Consider the following 25031-nt stretch of genomic DNA (forward strand, 5'->3'; position numbering starts at 1 on the left):
GAGGTGATCAGACACTTGTAAAATTTTCGGTGTTAAAAGAAACGTAGCACTGTTACCTATGAGTTAACCACAAAGCACAGTGTTTTTGAGTGCATCTGCTGGTGCAGTATCTGTGATTTATCTACGTGGAGGCAGATGCTACTTTGTAACCTGGGACAGGCAATACCAAAGGCTTCACACACTATTGCCTCATCTCTAACGCTGGCTTGGCCTCACCATCGGGGTTAGATCGGAGCCGATGAGAGCCTCAACTCCTCATTGCTCCGCTTCCTTCCTTGAAGATGATCGCATTTGTGCATAGAGGGTAAACAAGCAGCGGGTTTCAGGAGACAAGAGATGGGTGGTTTCCAAGGGACTAAGCCTTTTCTGACTGCTAGAGTTAAAGAAATTCCAGTGTTCTGCTGTCTGTCTCTCCTTTAGAAGAAAAAGGTATTATATACTGGAGTTGTTAGGGCAGATACAGTGGTGAATGTTTGTTCTGCTACCCCATATACAACTGGTGAAATCGGCACAGGACTGTATGCTTAGCAGAGTGGACCAGAGTGGCTGATACTACCAGTTAAACCATTTACCTCTCTTAGATCTGTAAGTCCCTGAGTGATATTAAATGAGAGATAAGGTATTTTTAATTTTTTACTGTGAGACAGAGAAGCAAGGCTGGCTAAGGAACATACTTTTCCACTCGTTATGTTACAGTAAAGCAGCTTAGCTACAACCCAGTGAAGAGTAAAGGACTGTTCTGTGAAGTCTGATAGGTGTTTGGAGATTAGCATGTGCACTGGATAGCCCACATCCAGTTGGCCTAATTTAAGTGTCCATGCTTATAGTCTTCACCTGCTCGAGAGTTGAAATAACGAAACGTTTTGCACAGTAACTTGTTTCACATGGGATATAAGTTGCTCCCTGAAGGTGTCCAGTGTCCTTTCACCATCAACAGTCCTTTGATGTGCAGGTGAGGTTTAGTTTGTGAGAAACAAAGCTCTCAATTTAGCTATCTGGAATTATGTGATTGATTAGAGTAGGGCTGATACATCTGTCTACTAGTACTTTATCTAATGCTTCTTATTGTAAGGTTGGTTTCAGTTGCCCATTAGTTTGTGTGATATTAACTGGTTGGATGAACATCTTACATGCTTAGCACCTGTATCAAGGTGAGTACTTTTCCCAGAAAATGTAGTAATAGTGATCACAGTAAAATGATATAAAGAGTGATAAGGTTATTTTGGGCATGTGAAAATTGTAATATTTGCTTTGAAAAACTGCAGCAGTTTGGGGGCTTTGAAATTTTATCTTCTGTTGTCAGGACTGTACCTTTGATTTTTCTATTTTTTTTTTTTTTTTCCCTCTGAAAATTCACACAAGTTCAGTTACATTCTAAGTACTTGGGGAATAAACCCAGAGCTCTCGCTTGCGTAGTGGAAACTTTCTGAGGCTTGACAGTTGTGTTTCCCCAAGATGATTTTTCACATAGAGCAAATTCAAGTTTGAGGCAGAGTCTGTCCTTGCAAATGTTGTTCATAACTATTTTACTACTGTGGACTTGTCTGCTGTCAACAAGTCAAAGTAGGCAGTAACTGAGAACCTGTGTTCCACTTGTGGCTGAAGAGAGGGGAGATAGCTGTCAAAAAATGGAAGAAAAAAAAAAAGGGGCAAACTTTTAATATTTTCCATTTTCCTGGTGCCCCACTCCCTTCTTACGCTTCAGAAGTGGAGAAGGAAGCCACTAGTACTGAAACAAAACCAGGGTAAGGGCCCAGTGTTGGGAAGGGAATGAGCAGCAGGCTGATGCCAGAGGACTGGTTTTTTTTTCTCTCAGTTCTTGGGTACAGTTGATCTAGTCTCAGAAGCAACACAGTGATGCCAGTGTGACAGAGTTGGCAGCTCAGCTGTGGTGCTCCGCTGGCATGGTTGTACTAGGGGGGCTTGTGGGCATCTTCTCTCTAATGCCAAAGGAGCAGATGAGAAGCAGCAAAATCTGACTGAACATCCTTGTTTCACGTGGGGTAATGTGTATTTGTGGGTATGATGGTATCTGGAAGGAGCACAATAATAGATTTCACAAGTTCTTCTAGGAGTGAAAAAAAAAATAAGATTGGAAAGGATCCATGTGCATGAAAATACATAAAAGTAGGTAGTGCGGTGACTGGCTCTTGATGCAGTTCTTATGTCAGCCTTGAATTTCTCTAGCAAGAAAAGAGATTAGTCAAACAGTTTACCCTAAATTTGTATTCCTGTCACTCAAGCACACAAACTTTCACCTTTAATCCTTATTTTAGGTCCTCTTTAGTTGTGTTTAATGGGATAATCTTTGCTTTGGTGCCCTCTTGTGGTTTCCTGTATTGGCCGAGTTACCCTTTTAACGAGTTACTACTATTAAGGGACATAGTAAGTATTAATCGTTACTGCTCAAGGTGTATTCACGCAGTTTATACCATCCCAGGCAACTCGTTGTTAGTATTGAACTGGTGCTTCTATGTATGTTGGACTTTGTATACCGAGCCCCTTAGCTGCCTCTGTGTAACTGAACCCATTTATGTTCATGTTGTCATGCGTATTGGTCTCAGGCAACTGTGGGAATATTGCAGATAGAAGGGTGGGACACTTGGGGAACATTTATCTTACCTTTCAAATGAGTGGCTCATCTTCACATTCCCCTGCCTTGTCTGCACACCTTATTTATATTTAAAAATGGCCAAAGCTAGAGATACAAGGTAAAGTGAGAAGATTTTAGAGATAAATCAGAAACAGCCACATATTTATCCTTTGCCTATGTAAAAGTATATTCTCTTTGTGTCAATATGTGATAAGCTCTATCCTTTTAACTTAAATTCATTATCGCTTACTAATTTGATTTTTTTACCTAATTACCTACAGACTTCCTCTCTGTGTTTCTACAATGTGTTTACAATATCCTTTGTCTGTGTGTACATTGGACTTGCATGTGCTGTATTTTGAAGGGATCATTGGGCAGTCTAGCTTGTAATGTCAACCTTGACGCATTTTTGTTTTCTTGAGTGCTTGGCCTTTCAAAATTCACCCAATGAAGTTCTAACATATGTGAAAAAAGGTAAAGGCTCTGGGTGCCTTTAGCTGAGCCATGCCAATATGCAGCCACTGATGTTCTGTTTTAATATTTTTCCTCCTGAGTTCAGTTTTATTCATTACGTTAATTCCTTTTTGTTCTTGATTTTCTGAAGGAAAAAAAACCTCATTAACCATTTTAAAGATGTGTAACAGAGGGGATGATATAGTTACTGGATTTTGCAGCAAGTTTCTGTCGAGTGCAAAGGATTGGTGTTGCTTGTCTCAACGGAGCTGTGAAAGATATCCCTAACAGCTAGCTCTGTGTTTACTAAGTGAATGTTTTAAGTCTTCTTCATTGCTCATGTCGTGTTTTAAAAAGAAAGACGCAGTTGTTTGGGAACTAGCACCTGCCTGTGCCTAAGATGTAGTGGATAGCATCCAGTTTGGGTCTTAAATGTGTTGCTTCCCAAATGCTTTCTTGTTCCCTTAAGGCGAGAGCAGTCTTGCGGGGTGGCGGGCACAGCTGAAGCAGCCCAGGGAAGGGTCTGAGGGCAGAGGCTGGGGGGCTAGGGGCTGTGGGGAGAGGCTTACTGGGGGCCACTGGCAGTTGGGTTGAGTTTGCTGCAACTCCCTGGCTGTCCCCGGGCTTACCTTGGGAACCCCCTTCCCTGAGGGCTCACCCGAGTGGGGGGAGTGGGGGACAAACCCTCATATTCCCACTCTCTCTCTGATAGTTGCATTGAAATTTTGTTTTATTTAAAAATGGAATCGGTCCTAGGTTGTGTTTCAGATGCTAAATGTCAGGTTTTATTTATCTGGGGCCTTTTGGGGATTGGTTATAAAAGATGGTGTAGGCAGAGCCTGTTGAGCTTTGGCTTAGTTGGAATTTCTCTTTGCAGTTTATTAGAATTTGGAACAGCAAAAAGGCAAATATTTGAAACATGTTGGGGGGCTTGTGTGGTGGTGATTCAGCTGTAGTAGCTCTTACAATGGGAAAGAACAAGGAATGCTGTTTTCTAGGAAACAGCAAGTCTTAGAGGTAGGCTAAATCTAATGTTATTGTGCAGTTTTGTTTGATAATGTCCAACCCAAAAACTTAGTGTCTGAAGAGAAATAAGCTATCCAACATGAAGCAGGATCACTCAAAAGTTACCAGCTGTGTTTTATGATAATCCAATACCAATGGTGTTTCTGTGTGTACAGATAATTTATAACTTTGTAATTATCTGTCTTCCCTCTAGGTTCTTACTAGACTGCATTGCATTTTATTTATTTATTTTATTTATTTATTTATTTACAGCTTCCTTATTGTGCTGGTATGCCTTATCTTCAGTGTGCTGTCTACAATTGAGCAGTATGCAGCTCTTGCTACAGGGACGTTATTTTGGATGGTATGTATGTGGATGTTAATGTGATTGATGCATGTTTGTTCTTAACATGAGAATTCTGATCTCCTGAGCTAATACCATATCAAACGGAATGTTCCTTATGGTCTAATTGACAAGAGGCTTCTCTGGTTTTCCCTAATGAGTTTGTAAAGACACAGAAACACCAAAAGTCCCGATAGCACAAAAAACAAGTCTTACCCTATATGGCCTATACCGAGGCCATCGGTGGTGTGTCCAACACACGTGGCTGTTCTAATTAAGCCTTAATAATCCCTCATATTGCTCAGGTTAATCCTTTTACCAGCCATGCTGAAGACCAGACACCTGACCATGTGGGGGTGGGGGGGGAAGTAAGTGGAAGTCCTCTCTTTTAGTTGATGTCAGATCCAGCTTGCTTTCACAAGTGGAAAACTCATATATTTTCATTGACTTAAGAGTTAAGACAACTTGCTCTAACTTTCCCTTCAGCAGAGAAAACATAGTTACCGTTTCTTTATAGCACACCAGTGCTGCATCAGGTGTGTATCAAGAAATGTTCCAACAGTATTACTGTCCTGCCAGCTTAGATTTCATTGAAGAGCCTTAGATTTGGAGAGGCATGATCTTAAACATAGTGGTGGGGTAGCCCCTGCTAAATCATTGATTTCTCTGCATTTGTAACTAAATGACCGTTATTTTACTTGTGAAAACACTGTCACTGTATTGAGAAAATGCTAGTGATTTAAATGTTTGTTCAGAATAGTTCCTGTAGGAGTTATCATTTTTATGTAAACAATCAGATATCATTTCTATGTAGGATATCATTATTAACATGGAAAAGTTCACTTAAACCCCCTATCAATTATAATAAATTTTGTCGATATCTATTCAATATGCTCAGGTTTCATACCTAATAGGAATACTGTAAGAATAAGAATATAGTATATTAAATGTAGTGTCAATCACACTATTTCTATTTAAGGTATCTTTATGCCCGGTATATTATTTTTAACTAACTTGTAAGATATTTGAACTCCTAGGTATAACGTTATAAGTAGTTGCCACCTAAAGGAGTCTATACATGTATTTCAGCATCTAGTACCTTTTCTATTTTGTGGTTTGGGGTTTTCTTTTTGTACAGATTGAAGTTGTGGGGTTTTTTTGGTTGTTTCTGTGTTTGTTTTTTTGTTTTTTTTTTTAATTATTTATTTTTTTACATATGTGTTGTTTCAGGAAATAACTTCCAGCAACAACATAACCAGTGATGTTTAATTTTTTCCCCTCCTGTGAAATCATGGAACTTCTTTTGTGTATTCAGTATGTATTGCTTGTATGTGTGTAATTGTCGTGGTTTGAGCTCACAGGGCAACCAAGCACCACACAGCTGCTCATTCCTCCCTTCCCTCCCAGCATGAGAAGGGACAAATAAGCCAGGCTTGGGATTAGAGGCAGGACCAGGAGGGGTAACTCACCCGATATGGTCACGGGCAAAAGGCAGGCTCATTAGGGGAAGAAAAAGAAACATACGTTTATTACAGACACTAACAACACCACTTAACAGAGTGGGACAGTGAGAAGCATTGCCACATCTTGAGAACACCTTCCCCCCACCCCTCCTTTCTTCCCGGGCTCAGGGAAGAGCTCCCGATATCTCTGCCTCCTCCCCCAGCGGCGCAGGGGCAGGGAATGGGGGGTACAGTCAGTGCTGCCGCTTCTGCCATCTGCGGTGGGGGGAGCTTCTGGAACTTCTTCCCCCTGCTCCATCGTGGTCCCCCTCTCACAGGAGACAGCCCTCCACTAACTTTCTCCAACTGGAGTCCCTCCCATGGGCTGCAGCCCTTCCCGAGCTGCTCCGACATGGGACACCCCCCGCATGCTGCAATCCTCCCAGCACTGAATTACAGCAGCGGGGCTGCCTTTTCCCATGAGACCCCGGCCTTCTTCGAGCACAGCACCTTGATCATCCATGCGAAAAACACAAGCCATAAATCAGTGTCTGTTCCACCATAGCTCTCCATGGGTGGCAGGAGGGGCCGCCCTGCCATCTCACCACAGGATACAGGGGGGTCTCTGCTCCGGCACACCTCCCCCCTCCTTTCTTCCTCTGTTCCTCCACTGACCTTGATGTTCACGCAGCTGCCGCAACTCCTCCTCACCAGTCCCACTGCTCCTCACCACGTCCCTTCTTAAATACGTTATCGCAGAGGCGCAGCTGATGGGCTCAGTTTTGGTGCAGAGGTGGAGCTGACTTGGAGCTGGGGGAGCTTGGAGAAGCTTCTCACAGGGAGCTGCCCCTAAAGCCCCCTCCCCTGCCACCAAAAAACCCCACCACTCACTCAAACCCAGGACAGTAATACATTCAGTATGCAGCACGCTCAGGATTACATACAAAGTGCATAATATCCAGTATATACTGGGTGTTCATACTATTCTGTATTATTTTGCTTTCTAAGTAGTGTGAATCAGTGTTCCTGTTCTATATCAGGAGCAAAACTTTGGTTAATTTTTCACATTGGAATCCTACTATCGTGGTTTCTTGGGAATTCAGTAGTTGTTTGTTCAGTATTGGCATATTCTGATACTGTTTTCTTAAAAGATTAACTGTGGTAATTTTCAAGAAATTTAAGGGGATTATGGTGATCCGTTGGTCTAAAGCAGTAGATGGGCCAACGTGCTCTCTGCTGTATCCAGTTTTGCTGGGACTTTCAAAGGAGTTGTAGTACCTTGCAAAACAAATATAAATGTCAGAATCTGGTTTCTGTTAGTGTCTACTCAGTAAAATTTCCTATTCAGTTCTTATTTTAAGATTTTACTTTCACTCTAATACATCATTACAAGCTGCCAAAATTAGATGTAACTGAATTCTTAAGGGGGGAGTTAATCACAGATGGTTGAAGAGAATGTGTAAAATGCAAAGAAAGAAGTAAGAGAAAGTGTAACAGTGCACAGGGATTAAAAAACGGAACAGGAAAAAACACAGTGTAAGCTTCCAGCTCAGATGGTGATACAAGGAGACTTACTAAAACTTAGAAGAGCTGATTTGCTGTAGGAATTAGTGTATCTTTTCTGTTTGTAGAGGGACATTTCGTTACACTGCAATAATAGCTTTAATTTGGAGCCAGAAAATGAAAGTAGGTAACGTTGTCACTGTAGGTGAGCAAAGAAGGACAAACAAGTTAATTTACAAGCTAACACTGAGTGAGAGACTCCTCAAAGGAGCAGCAGTGTAGCAGCAACGTACCAGGAGGAGTATGGGAGACTCAAAGAAAGGTTTTCTACTTGGGCTTAACTGGGATGGTGAGGAGGAGGGAACCTTCAGCCATGTGGAAAGTGAGGTTTGGGAGACCTCAAGTCACCCTATAAAACTTGAGTTATACTGCCCAAGTGTGTGCTCTGTGAGATTAAAATAGAGTAACACTTAGAGAACTTTAACTCTTTTTTTTGAAGATTATAAAATTGAGTGCACCTTTCCCTATCTGCATTCCAAAGGAAAATTACTGAAGCTTTCTCAAGAGCAGATTGGCTTTTATTTAGATATAATTCCCTATGTAGTATAGAATTTTCTCTAAATGGATTATGCGTTGTAGAATTATGCATCAAACATAAGGCTGAGACAGAAAGTGGTACCAAATGTGCAGTGTCATGCTTTGAAATTTTACCTATGTGAGATTTGTGGACTTCTTGTATTTTGGTGGGAGGAGGCTTTGACCAGGCAGCCACAGGTCTGGAAATGCAAGAGGTGACTGTATCATGCTGAACGTCTGGAAATGAGTGCTCCAAGTTAGGGTGTGGGTATGCTGAGCTGAACAGCCCCACGGAGCATGTAAATCTGATTCATCTCGAAGATGAGACTGAATAACTGTAAAAGCACGTGTGTGTGTTATGTGCAAGCTTCTGTCGTTACAGAGTCCCTCCTACAGCCCACTTGGGGGTTGCATGGCACTGAGGATGCACACTGGGAAATGTACAGAACCTGTTCCTCCTGACTGAAAAACCGTTCAGACAAGACCCTTAAAAACACTCACAGTTAAGAGCTATACTGCTTTACTTCCTCCATGCAGCCAAAGTATTTTGCTCTGATTCTGAGAAAGGCCTAAGCGCCTATGCAGCTTCAGCAGATAGTCTTTCTGAAACCAGGGAGACTGGTCAGATTAAAGTTATAGATGGAAGCTGAGTGTGCCCTTTTTTATGAATAAGAATTTCATGCTTCAATAATATAGTCGTGCAAGATATTACAATTATATGAAAATAAGAGCTAAAAAGTTTGTTGAGGTTATATGTATATATTACTCCCTTTTTATTCTGGAGCTATTTGTCTTACAATATCACCTCCCACTTACAGGAGGAAATAGTGTTGTGTTATGTTATCAATAATTTAAAAACATTTTAAAATGCTTCTATTTTTCATAACAATAAGAAAACTGCAAGCTTAACATGGGGAAAATAAACAAGGGAAAGTTCATGTGTTCCAAGTGGTGTTCCAGTTTTAGACAAAAAGCTTACAATTAGCTGTTGAATCTTTCTCTACTTGTCACTACACTTCACAAGGCAAAGAGCCTTGATGAAAGCTATACCTAAATGCAGTTGTAATGGGAGATTAGGAGAGAATTGGCCTTTTGTTAGTTTCCAGAATGCAGTGAAAACTGTTTAAATTTGCATGTGTTTAGTTTATCTTTTTTTCACTAGATGGTGCTGTTGGAGGGGTTTGACTCCAGTTACTCCTTGGCACTTGCCCAGCATGAGCTGGAGTCTGAGCCAAGACTGTGAAAGGATCATCATTTTGAAGGGTATATGTACACTTGGCCCGTTTAAAATAGTGGTGCGGGAGAGCTTTTGCCATGACTCATAAAGAGAATGTGGTATATCTGTGTAAAAATTGATTTTGAGACTACAATATTTAAACTATGGAAAAAAGTAATTCAGAGATGTATGTTCCCAGAGAGGCCATATTTTTCTTTTATTTTCATAAGCAAGGATTTTATGGTGCCAGAACACAGCAGAATGCTGTTATCTCAGCATGATCTAAGAAAATCCAAGTGCCTGATCCAAGGGGATTAAATATTCTGCTGAACCAAGGGATATTTAGTGTGCCTGAAAAAGCTATTTTCTGGTAGGAATCTCATTTCAATATTGATTCCAACAGAAAAAAAAAAAAAAAAAAAAGGAAGAGTATGTTTTTATGATGAAAGTATAAGCTCTTTCCAGCTTTCTGTTTTCTGAGTTCATTTTCTACTTCAGCATGCTTTTTACTGAAGAGATTGAACAATTTTTAAACATTAAATATACCGTCAATTAAGATAAAAGGTAATAGTTTTGTGTCGTTAACATTTATGTTATTGGCATTGAAATTCTTCCTACAGTTAAGAGAAAGTGGCACAGAGTTTAGGCCTAGAAGAAACTTAGATTTTATTTCTTTTTTTTTTTTTTAATATAATCTTTTGAGTACGAGACTTAACTTTTGTCTGCTAGTGTTTTGTGGCTCTTGTGAGAAAGAAAAAGAAAAATACCTCAGCTTTTGATTCTGAAGATGGTCTTCACAGAGAACAAATGGTTCAAATAGTTCAAAGTGGTTCTAGCATTTTAATTTTTTTTTTTTCTGAGTATCTTCCTTTGTTAAGAAGGCCAAGACAGAGACTTGTGATCTGGACATTGGCGTGTTTTCATCCTTTTGACGAATCAGATGGGATTGATGTCTGTAAAGGATGCCTGGTGATAGCTCTACAGTCTATTAGTGAAGTCTGCAGAGAGAAGTGAAAAATTTGGCTTTAAGCCTCAGCAGTGTCCCCTGATCTGACCCAGAGCGGGGTCGGCTGGTGGAGAGGACGTGTGCGTGGTGGACTCATGCACTTTACTCCTTTTCCTCTGCTGGACCTGCAGATAGACCTGTCCAGGGACTCCCTTGCTGCAGCGTTTCCTTTCTGTCACTCCACTGACAGCTGAAGTTGAGAATCCCAGCTTTCATTTAAAGTCAGCTTCTCTGCATGTTAGACCGTAGTAAAAAAGGCCAAATGTGAGTGGTTTGAAAGCTCAGGAAGCACGAATAGAAATGAAAATTGCCCTCCCCCTTTCAATTAGGTGACAGTATAATTAGTAGCTGGAGCAAGGAGCTTCCTCTGAATCTGACCCCAGGTGTTTCCGTGGTTCTGCTGTGCGGAGCAGAGCCGCGCTGGCAGATAACATGAGTCCTTCTGATCTGCCTCATTGCAAAATCAGCTGTGTTGGTGTGAGACGCTGCTGGTCGTAACATCTTCACTTGTTCCAGCTGTTTGCAAAGCAATTCCTTGTCAACTCCCTTGGCGTGTATAGGAGAATTGTGTTGAACGTAAACGTGATGTTAAAGGGATTTAATTTGGTTCAGAAGGTTGCGTGAATGTGCTTTTAGTCCACCTTAAATTCTGCTTTATGTCTGTTCTGAAGAGGTCTGAGGGAGCTGCATTAGATGCTTCTAAAGTGGAAATAAGATTGTCTGTCAGGGACAGCTGAACCAGTATAATGAAATGGGCTTGAAAGAAGGGGGGAAGAAAAAAAAAAAAAGGGCAAGCCTGTTATTGTTTGGTATAGGGGAGGTCGGAGGTCTGAGCTGAAGAATGATGCTAGGAAGGATTGAAGTGGTGATATGGAAGGGAAGTGTGCAAAGAACATGAAGGGAAAGATGAGTTACTTTTTGTTTTTGTGTGTGCTAAAAATCGAGTACTTCTAGAACGGAGCTGTAGTTTCCCTTTAAAATCTGTAGAGGACAGCATTGGACCACTCTGTGACCTGTGTGGGGTGGCTGGAGTCAGACCTTGGCCGGTGTCCTGAAGTAGGTAAAAATATCTTTTGGAAGAAGAGAACTATTAATAAAGAGATGGTTTTTCACATGGACTTGGGGAATTTTATACAAGTAATCAACAAAAATAATTCTGGGAGAGAGGGGTGGAAGAAAATAGCTGTGTAAATGTTGCTGCCAGAGACAGCTCTGGCCACTTTGTGGTTGTAGCCACAAAATTCATGCTGTTTAGCCTACCTGATTTCTCATCATGTGGATGGCTTTTAGAAAAAAGTGAGAATAATTAAAGCTTTCAGTGAAATGAATTGGACAACTATTTGCATGGAGGAGGAAGAAATAGATACTAAACTTGTTAACACAGTGAAAGATTTATAGTGGGCTATGTCCTTCCAGGTATGCTCTTGCTATTGGCTTAGATATTTCCTTTCTGGAGGGGGAAGTTGTTTATTTGCCAAAACGTCTCTAAAAGTGCCACCAAAAATGACTTTTAGTCCTATGCGATAAGAATAAGCAGTGATTTTTTTTTTTTTTTTTTTTTTTTTTTTAATAGAAAAACCTCCTCCTTTTACAGGTATTGCATACATTTCTTCTAGCACATTTAAAAGTTCGGGGTTTTAATTCTTATTCTAGTCTGCTACACTGGAATGTATATTTGATAAAGATAAGCTTGGATGCAGAAAACTGGTTTCTTCTAAGAGGTATGAGAACCAATAAATAAAAAAATTCCTCCTCTTGGATTTCTGAACCTGGAGTTCTGTGGTGGCATACCTGAACACTGTCACTTAAAATAAAGCCTGAAGCTATGTCACTGTGAGTAAAGGAACCAGAATTTCGCATTTATCCCCACAGAACATTGGGATGAGCTGGCTGTGAAGCACCAACCACTTACTGGAGCTCAAACTGAAGACTAAGGCTCTGGGAGGAGAGACCTTCCCCCAGCTCGGGGTGGAGCTGGTGACCAGTTGCTGGCCAGCATGAACCACTGGTGATAGACTGGTTTGTGGCACGCTGGCGGTGTGGGGTGTTGGCCAAAGGCCGAAATGAGCAGAGTGCCAAGCTGCCCTTTTGTGCTCAGCAAGCTCCCCAGCTTCCCAGATATGAACTATGGTAGTGTGACAGTTTTCAAAAAACATTGCTCTTCTGTTGTATGCAGCATTTTGAAAAATAGGGGGATACGTGCTCCAGAGGTGCGGGTAGTTCACCTGTTCTCAAGAGTTTGTGTTTGCTCTCATAAGTCACATAGTAGTATACAAGTGGTTTTTTTCTTCATTTTTTAGTATAGCTGCATTCCAATAAATTCTGTTCAAAGGTGCATCTAAGAAAATACCATCACTGAAGGAAGTATGTTTCATTCACTGTTACATCTATTCACTTTCATCAGGCTACCTACTTAGGGCTTAAAGTTTGAATAAACTTTTGTGGGGAGTAAATCCATGTCAAAGTCAGAGCATTTGCTTGGCAGACTCTAAAAGAAACATGGTAAATGTATTTTATATGAAATACACGTTTTTCAATATTTACTATTTTAGTAAACAAGCAGAGTAATATGAATTCCATCTTGGGAAAAAAAAAAAAATGTAAACGTGTGAAATACTGGTACATAGTAGAGCCAAGCAGTGCAAAGAAAGATTTTTAAATTTAGGGTTTATCTGGATTAGTGCGTAATGTTTGCAGTGACAGGTGTTTCCTTTATGCTTTGCCCAAATGTCTGGAAAGTAGTTTGTCCTTAAGTGCTACATTCAGTGTGTATCTCAATTTCAGTATAACTGGAGGGTCTATGGCTTTGTTAGGTCCTTGTTTTCACATCTGACCTCAGCCAGCTGGAGTCTATTGTTTTAAGCGTAATGTAACAGCTGACATAACATAACGGATACCGAGCTGAAAAACTGAAACAGGGCAGTGAACTGATGCAAAGAGAGGGGAAAGGGAGAAGTTGGGAGGGAGGGACAGGGGCCAAACTAGCTTCATGATTCAAAGTGGAAGCTTGCTAGCTTGTTTCCCCTGGGGGGAATTAGCTAGGAAATAATGGGATGAGTCTGTTGAAGTTCTATTTGCAATTGATTACGTATGATAGACTGCTGAGCCAGATCTGAGTTTGCCAGCTGTCACTAGCTGGTGGCTCTTGAATGGCTTTAAGTGGCCCTTGGTAGGCAAAACTGGAATAAACTCTGCAGGTGTAGTGTAATTGTAGTGCAGAAGAGCAGTGAGTGCCAGTGTCTTAGAAGAAAGGAGGTTCCAGAAGTTGGTAGAGAGAAAAGAACTTAAATTGAATGCATTAAGAATTTTATTTTGCAATATTGGATTAAGTGACTTAAATTAACTGGCTAAAAAACAAAAGCAACCGGACTTCTTGGTGGCTTTCTTTTTCTTGGCAGTTTCTGACATAAGCTTCTATGAGTTCATTTTCTAAAAACTTCATTATTTCTCAACTTCTGTGTTTGATGGTAGGAAAGCCCATCTCAGCATTGAGCGCTGACTGCTCTTGGGAGGAGAATGAGTAAATGAACATCCTGTTAGAAACTTGCCACACCATGAAAAAAGTGACAAACGTCGCACTTTGAGCATAGAGAAGCAACAAGAAGGTGTAGAAATCACTCTGTTATTTCTTCATATGTATTTCTGAATGCTTCTTTACATGTATATATTACTATATATAGAACATATTTCTATTTTTAGCAATGATTAGAAAAAGTGCTTCTAGCTGGATTTCATTTGTATTGAGTAGAGCCTCTGGCAACTCCACCCTCCTGAGAGTTTATTCCATGGTTTTAGGACGGGGCTGGGGAAGTCAAGACTCCATATGCTGGCTTTTTTTACGTATATGGGTATAGGCAGCCAAATTAGGTTCTACATTTATAAGTGAAGTTTTTATGGCATGAGACTTGCAATTGTGCAGCATGTTTAACTTTGTGCATATGAGTAGTCATCGTGACTTCAGCGAAGCTTCCTGTGTGCATAAATATTAACAGGATCGGGGCGTAATAGGAAGGGTTTCTTGAACAGTGTCTGTTTGTACTTAGGGATAACCTCGGAATCATGAGAGTTTGATTGATGTAACTATAAGCAGTATTTATCTCACATTTAATATTTTAAGTTTATTTTTCTCTAGTTTACTTTTATTTTGGTAGTATGAAAAATGTCAGCACGACTGAAGCATCAGTTCTGTTAGCGTTGCACAAAGAGTCTAGGGTTGCTCCTGGTGTAACGTGGGGCCCCTTCCTATTTTATCTCAGTAATCAGAAAGGTCTTGCGAAAGAGTTTTAGAGCTGTTGGTTCAGTAATACATAGCGTGGACATTTACACTTTATCTCAGCTTATAAAACGAGTTTAAGTTTGCTGTAGAGCTTAGAACCGGGTGTTTGTACTGAGCTGCTGGAGGAGTCTCGCCAGCCCAGAGAGCTGCCGCGTGCTGGGTTTTCTGCTCCGCGTTCCTGGCGTGCCCTGTGCCCTGCCTGCACACAAGGATGGGGACCGTGTGCCCTGGCAGCCACGGCCTCAGAGGCTGTGCCATGGAGCAACTTGTGTGGGTTTCTCTGGATTGCTTCTAGGGACCAACCGTTGGGACAGATGTCCTAAAACTTCGGCTATCCAAATTGTCCCTTGATTTTCGGGACCTGTACCTTAGTGTGTTGTTTACGTCGGGTATTTCCACCTAACCCATCGAACACGAGCATGTTTTTAAGGTGATGGGGAATCAAGAATTGTTATTAGCTCTCAGAAACAGCAGGACTTTGAAGAACTAACAAAATAACCAAAGTGCCTCTTTTCCCATCCAGCCTGTGAAAGCAAGCTGCGTACTCCCTCACTCTGATGGTTTCCCTTAGGCGAATGACGCTGAGGCTGACCCTTTTTTCCCTCCAGTATGCTGTTAACATCCTTATTAAGGCACCTTTCAGAAACACTCCTTTTCCTTGTTGTTTCTGTCAGCTTGGCAGGATGCGTTTACAGGTGGAATGGACACAAAAGGAGTTGATTTACTTGTCCTTTACCCCTCTGCAGCTTTTCCCCAGATCAAGGTGAGAAAGGACGTCTGCTGTAGAGCTAATCTGACTATTCCACGGCTCCCTGCAGCAGGGTGCATACAGTGTATTTAGATGTTGTTTTGGCTGCAGTGTTGCAGAGCAGTTTTAAATCAGAATCTGTCCATATGATGCCTGACCTCCATCTGGCCTACAGACATGGAGCTTGACAGCTACCTTCCAGGAGCTGCTCCAAGTCATTGGTTAGTATATGAAACTCAGAACGAGTTACACTTTGAAGCCAGGGCAGGGGAAAAGGGAGGAGAGAAAATTAAATATTTACTAATCTTACTTCTGTAATACCTTACAAACATGAATGTACTTAACCTTGGAGCGTTCTTGGGAGGTGAGTATTAGCAGTTTTATGAGTAAAATGGAGTGACCCATAGCTTTTCCACCCAAACTTGGCTTTGTGAGATAAATCCTTCAGAGAACCCGGGCTGCACTTTCAAGAATGGGTTTTGGGCTGCATACACTGGCACTGCCACCTGAAGAAATGGTCCTGCCTCTCCATTCCTTGTGCCAACACAATCATTTGTGCAGCTATGTTGTAAACTGCCTTGGAGAACCCAGATGGGTTCAGACTAACCTTTTTTTTGGCCAGATGAGATTGCTTCTTTTGGCAGCAGCGCTGGCTTGAAGTGTTTATGGAACTGTAGAGTGAGATTTGTTAGCTTTTGATAGCTAAAAGTGTGATGGAAACTTTATCCGCAACACAATTTATAAGCAAACTTGTGCGCTATCCTTCTGAGAAAGGATATTATTGTTGTTGCTGCTTACCTTACAGCCCATACAAAGGGCCCTGCCTGTAAGATCAAGTACAACACCTAGCAGAGCGGTTCCCATCCTCACAGACCTTGCAGCCTCAACAGGCAACGTGGTGAAAGGGTGAGTGGAAGGATGTGCGAGTAGCCTCTTGCACAGCCAGGCACGGAAGCAGGGAAAGGACACAACTTACACGAGTCCCAGCTTTGGCCTGCTCCAAGCATTCAGGTTCAGTGATGAGCCTCAGCAATCATAACACCGGTTAAAAGAAATCTAGAAGAAAAAAGAAATATACTTGATTCCTTGCCTCTTTTCTTAAGTTAGAACTTTGAAAGTTTTTTTTTTTTATATATATATATATATGAAAACTGAGATTTTGGCCCCTATTTTAGATACTTAGCTCTGTTTGTGCCTCTCTTGTATCATTTTGACTGAATAATGAATTAAATAGCATTTCATGTTTACTGTGCATCTGTTTTGCTGCAGCACAGCAGGATATCAGCCTGACAGCTGATGGAGACCAACTTGACTGAAATTAATTTTATCCTGCAGGTCTAGGCATGCCTACTGTAATCCAGAGCCAGTTATTGAACTCGAATTGGCAGCTAGGCTGTCTCTACAAACAAAAGCTGTTTTGTTCAAACTCAGCTAGAACAGACAGGGTGTAGATAGGGTTGCAGAAGCGTGTCTCTCTGGAAAAGCTTAAGAAGCAGTCATCTGCTAGCTCTTCGCTGCTGCCCCTCTGCGGGGTTGTGCTCTGCCCAGAGTTGGATTGTGCCGCGTTTGCTCCCGTAGTCTGCCGTGGTGCCGAGCTGCCCCAGGAAGCTTTGTTTACCACCAAAGGTGGTTAAGACTAACTTGGTTAGATCGAAGAGGGCTACGAGCGCTTCCAAAATGGATTAGCATTGTTCAGCTTTGTGGGTGGTAATCTCCAAGATGAGAGGTGCAGTAATGAGGAGCTGGGTGTGGTAATATCTTCCATCTCTTACTGTCTTTGAAGTGATCACGAGCACGTGGTTGCACGCATCAGTATAGCCTAGCCCTATAGGGTGTAATTGTACTATTATGTCGTTGCTATTATTAATACAATAACAGGCACATTTGGATTTGAATTACTCCATCTATTTTTATCAAAAGAAAAGAAAAGACAACCAAGCCCCACATATCTCTACACCGGATACCAGTACTACACGTGTGTGTAGGCTGAGGTAGCAACTTACCTTATAGATTCCTAGTGCACGTGTGTGTGTGTGTGTGTGTGTATAGATATAAAAAAATGTGAAAAAAGCTGCTTGGGTATGAGTGGGATTTTTCAGACATACTGACGGGTCTTTTCATACTTGCATGTTAGGATCCAGCTTATTAGCAAAACAGTTAAATATTTAATTGCTATGAGTCATGTGCCTTTTTAAAGCAAACAGAGTTAAGAAGGATGTAAGGAAAAAATTCTTTCCTTAGTCCCAATTCTGAACTGAAAGCTTAGTGGGTTGCTATCTCATCCACAAGGAAAAAAATGCAAGAAAACGAGGGGGAGTATACTGACTGTATTGAAGTCAAACTTTCCACTGGTGTGCACTTACAAATACATTTGTGATACAGTGGGTAAGGTGGAGGGAATAGATTTGGGATCTTGTAGACCTTGAAAGCACAACAAGGTTTGCAGCAGTAATCAAAATGAGTAACTGTTTGTAAATAAAGACCTATTTTTATATTTTGGTAATGAAATGAGGAAATTTCATGTTAAAATATTGGAAAAATTCTTTCAAGTAGTATAGCTATAACATGACTTTTCCTCTTTTTTTTTTTTCCTTAATTGATTATGTCAGGTTAATGGCCAGTGAGAGTCAGAGGTGAGAAGCTCAGCCATGCGTCAAGTCACACAAAAATGCGCATTGTGGCCGTTCTGTCAAACGCCAAATCCCAAAACAAACAGGCAGCCTGTCAATCTTTACTTTCTCAAGGTCAACAAACAGCGGTTCTGAAATGCTAGTGAAGCCATTAAGAGAAAACTGTTTCGGGAGCTGATTCCGCTTTTGGAAAGCGTCTGAACTCTGGTTTCGGAGTGTTTAGACACAAGGGACCGTTAGGTTTCACGCCCCAGGCGGCTTCATTTGTTTCATAGCTTACGTGCCAGGATGTTTCCCTCTTTAAAACCAAATCATATCTTCACAGATAAATAATGAGCTCTGTGATCTGTATCTAAATTGCCGATTTCTTCTAATTTTGTGTCTGTAATTTACTTTGCTTGGGAAGAAGAGAATAGTGTCTGCAAATACACAGGGTAAGGCTTTTACTTTTGGTCCTTTTCCCACTGCAGCGTTGCTTGTGCTCTTTGGTAGGGAGAGGGAATTGATGCCGATTCAGACAAATATCCTCTGGCACTATAGTCAGGTAACAAGCACCTAGATTTTAACATCTTTTTGACATAAGAACTCCTCAGAGCTGTGGTTCCTGTAGATTTACCTCAAATGTGTAGATTACTGCTACTTGCATCTGGTAGGGTGATCATCTGGAAAACAGCAGATGAAAAGTGGGAGACTCTGCAGCTATGCCTCTTTGAGCATAGAGTGGCATAAAAATTCAGGACAGCATCACGAATAATCTTAGTGTTAGATGTTATGGAGAGAACAGAGACAACCAGGAGAAACATTTCTTCTTTCTGATGACTGTTACTACACTCTGAGCTTTCTGTTCCTTGAAGCAGCTGTCCCTTTCTCCTTGCTCTTAAATTTGGTGTGGCATTGACAAAGTTGCTAATAGGCATTTATTTTTTCTGAATCTTCAAAGGAGATGTTGAGCTACAGGTTTTTCACAAAACCAGTTGCTTTAGAGAGTTGTAGCAAGATGACAGAGACGGTCAGTGAAATCTTTCATGCAAAGGTGGAAGAGGAAGAAATGCTACGTGGTTTAGATGAGGGATGAAGCACGTGATCAGATATTTCTTATAATTTCTGTTTTTCTCTCATCTCTTGAAACAGGGACATCTTGAGTCTTATAATACCTTAATGAATTGCAGATGTTACTCATTGTGGAACTGTATCTTCTGTCATTCCTTCCCTAGCTTGAACTTAAAAATTGTTACTAACTGAAGCAGCCTACAAGGCACAGAGAATTCAAACACAAAGAAAGCCAATGTTGATTAAAATCTGGGGGGCTTCTGCCCTTTTTGAGTTCCGAGTGACTTGTGTTGCCTTTCTGAATGCACAACGAGGCTTTCATGCACAGTTTCACTTTGCACATCAGTTTTTTAAAATTAATATCTCTTTTAATCGCTTTTCTATAAATATGAATCCCAGCTTCTATCCCAAGAGGCTTCAGGACCAGAAGAATTGTGAACATTTTAAAAGAAAAATGGAAGTTGAGCTAGTGTGGGGCATTCTTTAAAACTGCTACTGTTTTCCCTGTTTATTCTTAGTCTTGGATGCAAGGCTGAAAACAAACAGTAAAAATCTTGGAAAAGAATTTTGTTTCCCTCTTTTCATTTTGTTTTATTTCCCAGCAAGATAACTTACATGTACCATGGGACCAGGAAAAAAAAACAATGGCATCTGACTGACCAGCATAGCGGAAGTGATATACAGAACAAAGAAGGCTTTTTATTTTTAATCTCTTAGGTTTTTATTCATCTCAATTCATAACACAGGAAATCAATAATTTTCAGTTGCTTTGGTATAGTATTAGGTCAAAATCAAGCAGTCCTTTTAACAAATGAGTTTACTGTAATGTTCCTGGCAGTAAGGCTAAAGTTTCAAAGCAATGTGCTTTTTACTTTGATTTATTTATTGTCAGTAACTTCTCAGGCCTTTGTTTGAATCAGGAGCCATTGTGGGCAGCCAGGAATTTAACTTTATGTAATATAATCTATCTGTCACTTAGTACCAGTTCCCTAATAATGATGCTAACACATTCAGACTTTAGCATCTGGACCTTGCACTTGTGTTTTCAGGCACTAGGTAGGGTTTAATGTTTCAGACCTTCCATGTTGTTCTGGCTTTGCGTGGCAAGGTTTTGGTAGCGGGGGGCTGCAAGGGCGGCTTCTGTGAGACGTCAGGAGCTTCGCCCATGTCTGATAGAGCTGGTGCCAGCCAGCTCCAAGAGGGACCTGCTGTTGGCCAAAGCTGAGCCCATCAGTGACCGTGGTAGCGCCTCTGGGGTAACATTTAAGAAGGTGGGAAAAAACCTCATGAAACTGCAACTTCAGCTGGAGAGAGGAGTGAGAATGAGTGAGAGAAACAACCTTGCAGACACCCAGGTCAGTGAGGAAGGAAGGGGAGGCACCAGAGCAGAGAGTCCCCTGCAGCCCGTGGTGAGGACCATGGGGAGGCAGGCTGTGCCCTGCACCCAGGGAGGTCCACGGGGGAGCAGATCTCCACCTGAAGCCCAGGGAGAACCCCACGCCAGAGCAGGGGGATGTGTCCAAAGGAGTCTGTGACCCTGTGGGGAACCCACGCTGGAGCAGCCTGTTCCTGAAGAGCTGCAGCCCCGTGGGAAGGACTCACATGGGAGAAGTGCGTGGAGAGCTGTCTCCTGTGGGAGGGAGCCCACGCTGGAGCAGGGAAAGAGTGTGAGGAGTCCTCCCCCTGAGGAGGAAGGAGCAGCAGAGACAACGGGTGACGAACTGACCACAGCCCTCATACCCTGCCTGCTGTGCTGTCGGGGGGGAGGAAGCAGAGAAACTGGGAGCAAAGTTAAGCCCAGGAAGAATGGAGGGGTGAGGGGAGAAGGTATTTTTAAGATTTGGTTTTATTTCTCATTATCCTAGTCTGAAATTGGGGGAAACTAGTTTAATTTATCACCGATCAAGTCAAGTGGGTTTTCCCATGACGGTGGTTGGTGAGTGATCTCTCTGTCCTTATCCGGACCCACGAGCCTTTCATTATATTCTCTTTCCCCTGTCCAGCTTTGGGGGGCACCTGGGGTCCAGCCGGGGCCAACCCACCACACGTGTAGCTCCTTCCCAGCTCTTGCCCATCTGCGCGTGACTCCCACTTCCCTAGGGGCCAGTCAGCAGTGTTGCCAATGTCACCAGACAAGCCTTCTCCCAAGATGATTATTTTTAACTGTATCACTTGTTAAACTGTGCTACACTACTAGTTTTATTGACTTTACCTCAAAAGCCAGAAAACTCATCATAAAGCAGAAAGTGGTGGGATTATGCTTAGGTGTGTCTTTGAGATGAATATATAGCATTTTATTTCACTGGTCAGTTCTAAAGAAGTGGTTCTTCAGTCTGCTTTAACGTTTTATGAAAAGAAGGCTAATGTTTCCATGGAAGGATACGGTGTGGTTGCAGGAAAGACCAGGAACAAGCAATAAATCTACGGCCGGGTTCTCAACCTCCCTGACAAAGTCAGTTCTTGAGAGAAAAATCTGTAATAGTTAATGTACTAAATGCTATTAAAATTTGCAACCTGCCTTCCACCTCCTCTAGTACCTTTATGGCTGTCAGGCTTTTCTGGGAATGTGCCTGTAGGTATTCCATGCCTTCCTCGCTGGGGAAGACCTTGGAGGAAGGCAGACAAGACTGTCCTTGAGCAAGAGAAAAATTCACAAATCGCCATCCTGGGCTCCCAAGAACGTGCTGCTGGGGTTGCTGCTGCTATTTCATGTGCTAATTGTGGTGCCTGGGAGTTGGCTGGAAATGAGGGGCCCCTTTGTGCTTTGGGCCCAAACATAATATGGACACTTAGATATTGGAGAATAAAAGCAGTAGGTGTGCTGGACCGAAGGGCACTTCCCCAGATCTGTGCTTTGTTTTGTAGGTAGCAGAGTACTTGTTAGCACTAATGACAGAGGTCTGAACCATCAAATAAATAGGGGATTTTTCTCATATGCTGTCCCTCAGTTTTGGCTGTGTATTTTAGGTATTAATTAATAAGTTGGTAAGGCTCGACTAGAGCTCATGAAGGGGAAGCTCAGCCCGGAGCAGTACCTCTTCTGTCTCTTGAGCAAGTAGCAGGGAGGGAAAGAAACTTCCCTCAAAACATCTGGCTGAGCTGAGCTGTGCCAGTAATCCTCCCCCAAGGGAAAGATGACTGACTCCCAGGGTGGGGCCAGATCAAAAGGAAGGTGCAGGGAAACGGAAACAGGGGTGAAAAAGGATGCCAAAATGTTTAAAATATAGCTGCTGCATCTGTCCAGTGGTCTAGCTCCTGTTTGTGGAATAAATTTTATGAAAGATGCACTTATTTATATTAGCCTGTGATATGTAGGTGCAGACCGACTGGCATGTTTTAAGAGGTTAGGAAAGAAAAGGAAAAAAAGACCAAGCTATTTTGCTTGCACTTTTTTGCTTGAAGGTAATTTAGTCTAAAAATCTTTGAAGTAAAATAAACATTGTATTTTAAGTAGCTGAAGGCATTTACTATGTTTGCAAAGGTCTTTGCTCTTTGCAGTCTGGTTTGAGGGGATTTGTTTTTGTCTAGAAGAAACAAAAATATTTGCGAGCATTTGACTCCTGGATTGCCAGGAGTCCTCTTCTGTGTGTAGTGGAATTGTACAAAGCATCATTTTAATATGAGTACAACGGATGGACACGCTGCTAGTGGGGTGATCTGCAACAGCTACATTAAACTCTTTCTTTCAGTGGCTGCGTTGAAGAATGATGGCTTGTTACTTGTTTTGATTTCCTTCCTTGCAGCGCTGCTGTTAGGGTGGTGCTAACAGTGGTCTTGTTTTAGGTGCTGGTTAGAGAGGTTGCCCTCGGGAGCCTGGACAGGTAACCTCCGCTGCGGCTCGGGAACTGTCCCTGAAAGTCTCCAGTGTGTTTGTCACCACCTGCAATTTGGAGCACCTTTCCAAGTTTTGAAACGTTCAGTGGTCCTGCGCTGTGAAATAGATCTGTGTTCATCTGGGGTAATTAATTTAGCTGGCAGGGACGGATTTATTATTAGCAATGGAAACCCTGTGAAACATGACAAACCTTGAAGTCAGGTGAAAAGTGGCATTTTCAGCTGAAGATTGCTTTGACCTTCCCTGCCAGCTGTACCGTCGTATATGGGCCAGACCTAAAAATACATTTGCAAGCCCAAAACGTCAATGCCTGCAGCACTGTTGTTAAGCTTTATTGGATTCGAAGGTTTCGCTTGTAATTTAAAATGGTGATTTAAAACTTATTCCCTCTTTGGACATGGGTGGGATTTTAGGTTGAGGTTTGATACGTGTTATATTTTTCAATGCACTTGATTTCAAGTCGTGGCCTTTCATGGAGCTTTGGGGTTCCACAGAATATCGCTGCTGTCTGATACAGAGTAGCATTACTGCCAATTCAGAATAAAGAAATACGTTTACATCTTTCTGCACAGTAAATGTGTAAAAAGGATGTCCTATAACTTTGTGATTTGTGATAATGTTAATCTTTGCCCTTCAGTTTAAGTACGCGTGCACAGAACAGTCTGTTTACTTATGAATGTGCTTTACTAAATCACATGTGATTCTTATTCTGCAGTCGTTTGTGTTAGTGTACCCTACAGTTTAGAAAGAATGGTTAAGAGCATTTGAGAGCATTGAGTGTAGAAGGGTAATATATTTATGCTAAGCAATGTCTTGGAATCAGTAACCACTGCGAAACTAAAAATTATAGCAATTAATTACTGGTATATTGGGTTTGTGTGGCAAGGGTTTGGTAGCAGGGGGCTGCAGGGATGGTTTCTGTGAGAAGCTGCTGGAAGCTTCCCCCATGTCCCATAGAGCCGATGCCAGCCGGCTCCAAGAGGGACCCACCGCTGGCCGAGGCCGAGCCCGTCAGCGACGGTGGTAGCACCTCTGGGATAACGTGTGTAAGGAGGGGAAAAAGTTACTGGGCAACTGCAGCCAAAGAGAGGAGTGAGAATATGTGAGAGCAACAAGTCTGCAGACACCCAGGTCAGTGGAGAAGGGAGAAGAGGTGCTCCAGGCACCGGAGCAGATTCCCCTGCAGCCTGTGGTGAGGACCGTGGGGAGGCAGGCTGTGCCCTGCACCCAGGGAGGTCCATGGGGGAGCAGGGGGATGCCCGAAGGAGGCTGTGACCCCGTGGGAAGCCCACGCTGGAGCAGGTCCTGCCCCCAATCCCCTGCCCCCTGTGCCACTGGGAGGGAGGAGGGAGAGAAATCAGGAGCAAAGTTAAGGCTGGGAAGAAAGGCGGGGTGGGGGGAAGAGGTTTTAAGGTTTGAGTTTACTTCTCATTATCCTACTCTGAAATTAGTTTAACTTATTACCAAAATTGAGTGGGTTTTCCCATGATGGTGGTTGGTGAGTGAGCTCTCCCTGTCCTTATCTGGACCCACGAGCCTTTCGTTACATTCTCTCTCCCCTGTCCAGCTGCAGAGGGCAGTGACAGAGCAGCTTTGGGGGGGCACCTGGGGTCCAGCCGGGGCCAACCCACCACACTGGTTATGCAGGAAATTCAGAAAACACCTTCAAGTGTGAGAACGTGATTAAACAGATAAACACGCCAGGTTAAAAAACAAACAAACCAACCCCTCCCAAAAGACTTGACCTCAAGACAAGAAGCCACACAGAAGTCAATGAAATCTACTCTGATGTGAAATGCTTAATTTTCTGGTTATCAAAATACTGAAGTAAATCTCTGCAATAGCAACAGACGTGCATGAATTCCTCTACTGTCTTCTGAAATATTTATAAGGAAAACTACTTAAATCATGGTTTTGCTATTAAATCTTTTGAAAAAGAAAAAAACACACAGGAAAGGTTTGTGTACATGACAAAATTTTGCTTGCTTATGTTGTTAGAACTTGATTTTGCCCTTTGAATATATGGTTATGTTTAAAAGCTACTTTCTTTTGGCATCCGCCCAGGTTGTGTTCTTCAGAACTCTAAAGAGTATGGGCTAAAATAAGCAGTAGTAGGAATTAAACAAATACGGCACAGTCAAGCAAACGCTTTGATCAACTATCGTTGACAAATGTACTGTTGTGGAAAGGTTTAAATAACACATTTTATTTCTGTCTTGCTGTAGTACATGGCATTAGATTAATCAAAACAGGTGTATTCTAAACATTACCTATCTATCTGTTTTAGAAATTGATATGGTTAATCAAGAATTATAGTGGTACAATGTGCATATCTTTCAGTAAGTGCATTTAAAA

The 25031-nt window shown here is 42.0% G+C and overlaps 1 protein-coding gene across 2 annotated transcripts in view; it reads left to right on the forward strand.

Annotated features, from left to right (window-relative positions):
• Window positions 1-25031, forward strand: part of KCNQ1 (potassium voltage-gated channel subfamily Q member 1) — a 357709-nt gene that overhangs the window by 46597 nt on the left and 286081 nt on the right. For both annotated transcript variants that reach the window (XM_042785622.1, XM_032984887.2), the window contains exon 2: window positions 4325-4415. In XM_042785622.1, coding sequence (XP_042641556.1) covers window positions 4325-4415 — 91 coding nt within the window. The remainder of the gene's footprint in view (window positions 1-4324; window positions 4416-25031) is intronic.

This window comes from Tyto alba, unplaced genomic scaffold (genome assembly GCF_018691265.1).
Source record: "Tyto alba isolate M040663 unplaced genomic scaffold, T.alba_DEE_v4.0 Super-Scaffold_8, whole genome shotgun sequence".
Taxonomy (NCBI): domain Eukaryota; kingdom Metazoa; phylum Chordata; class Aves; order Strigiformes; family Tytonidae; genus Tyto; species Tyto alba.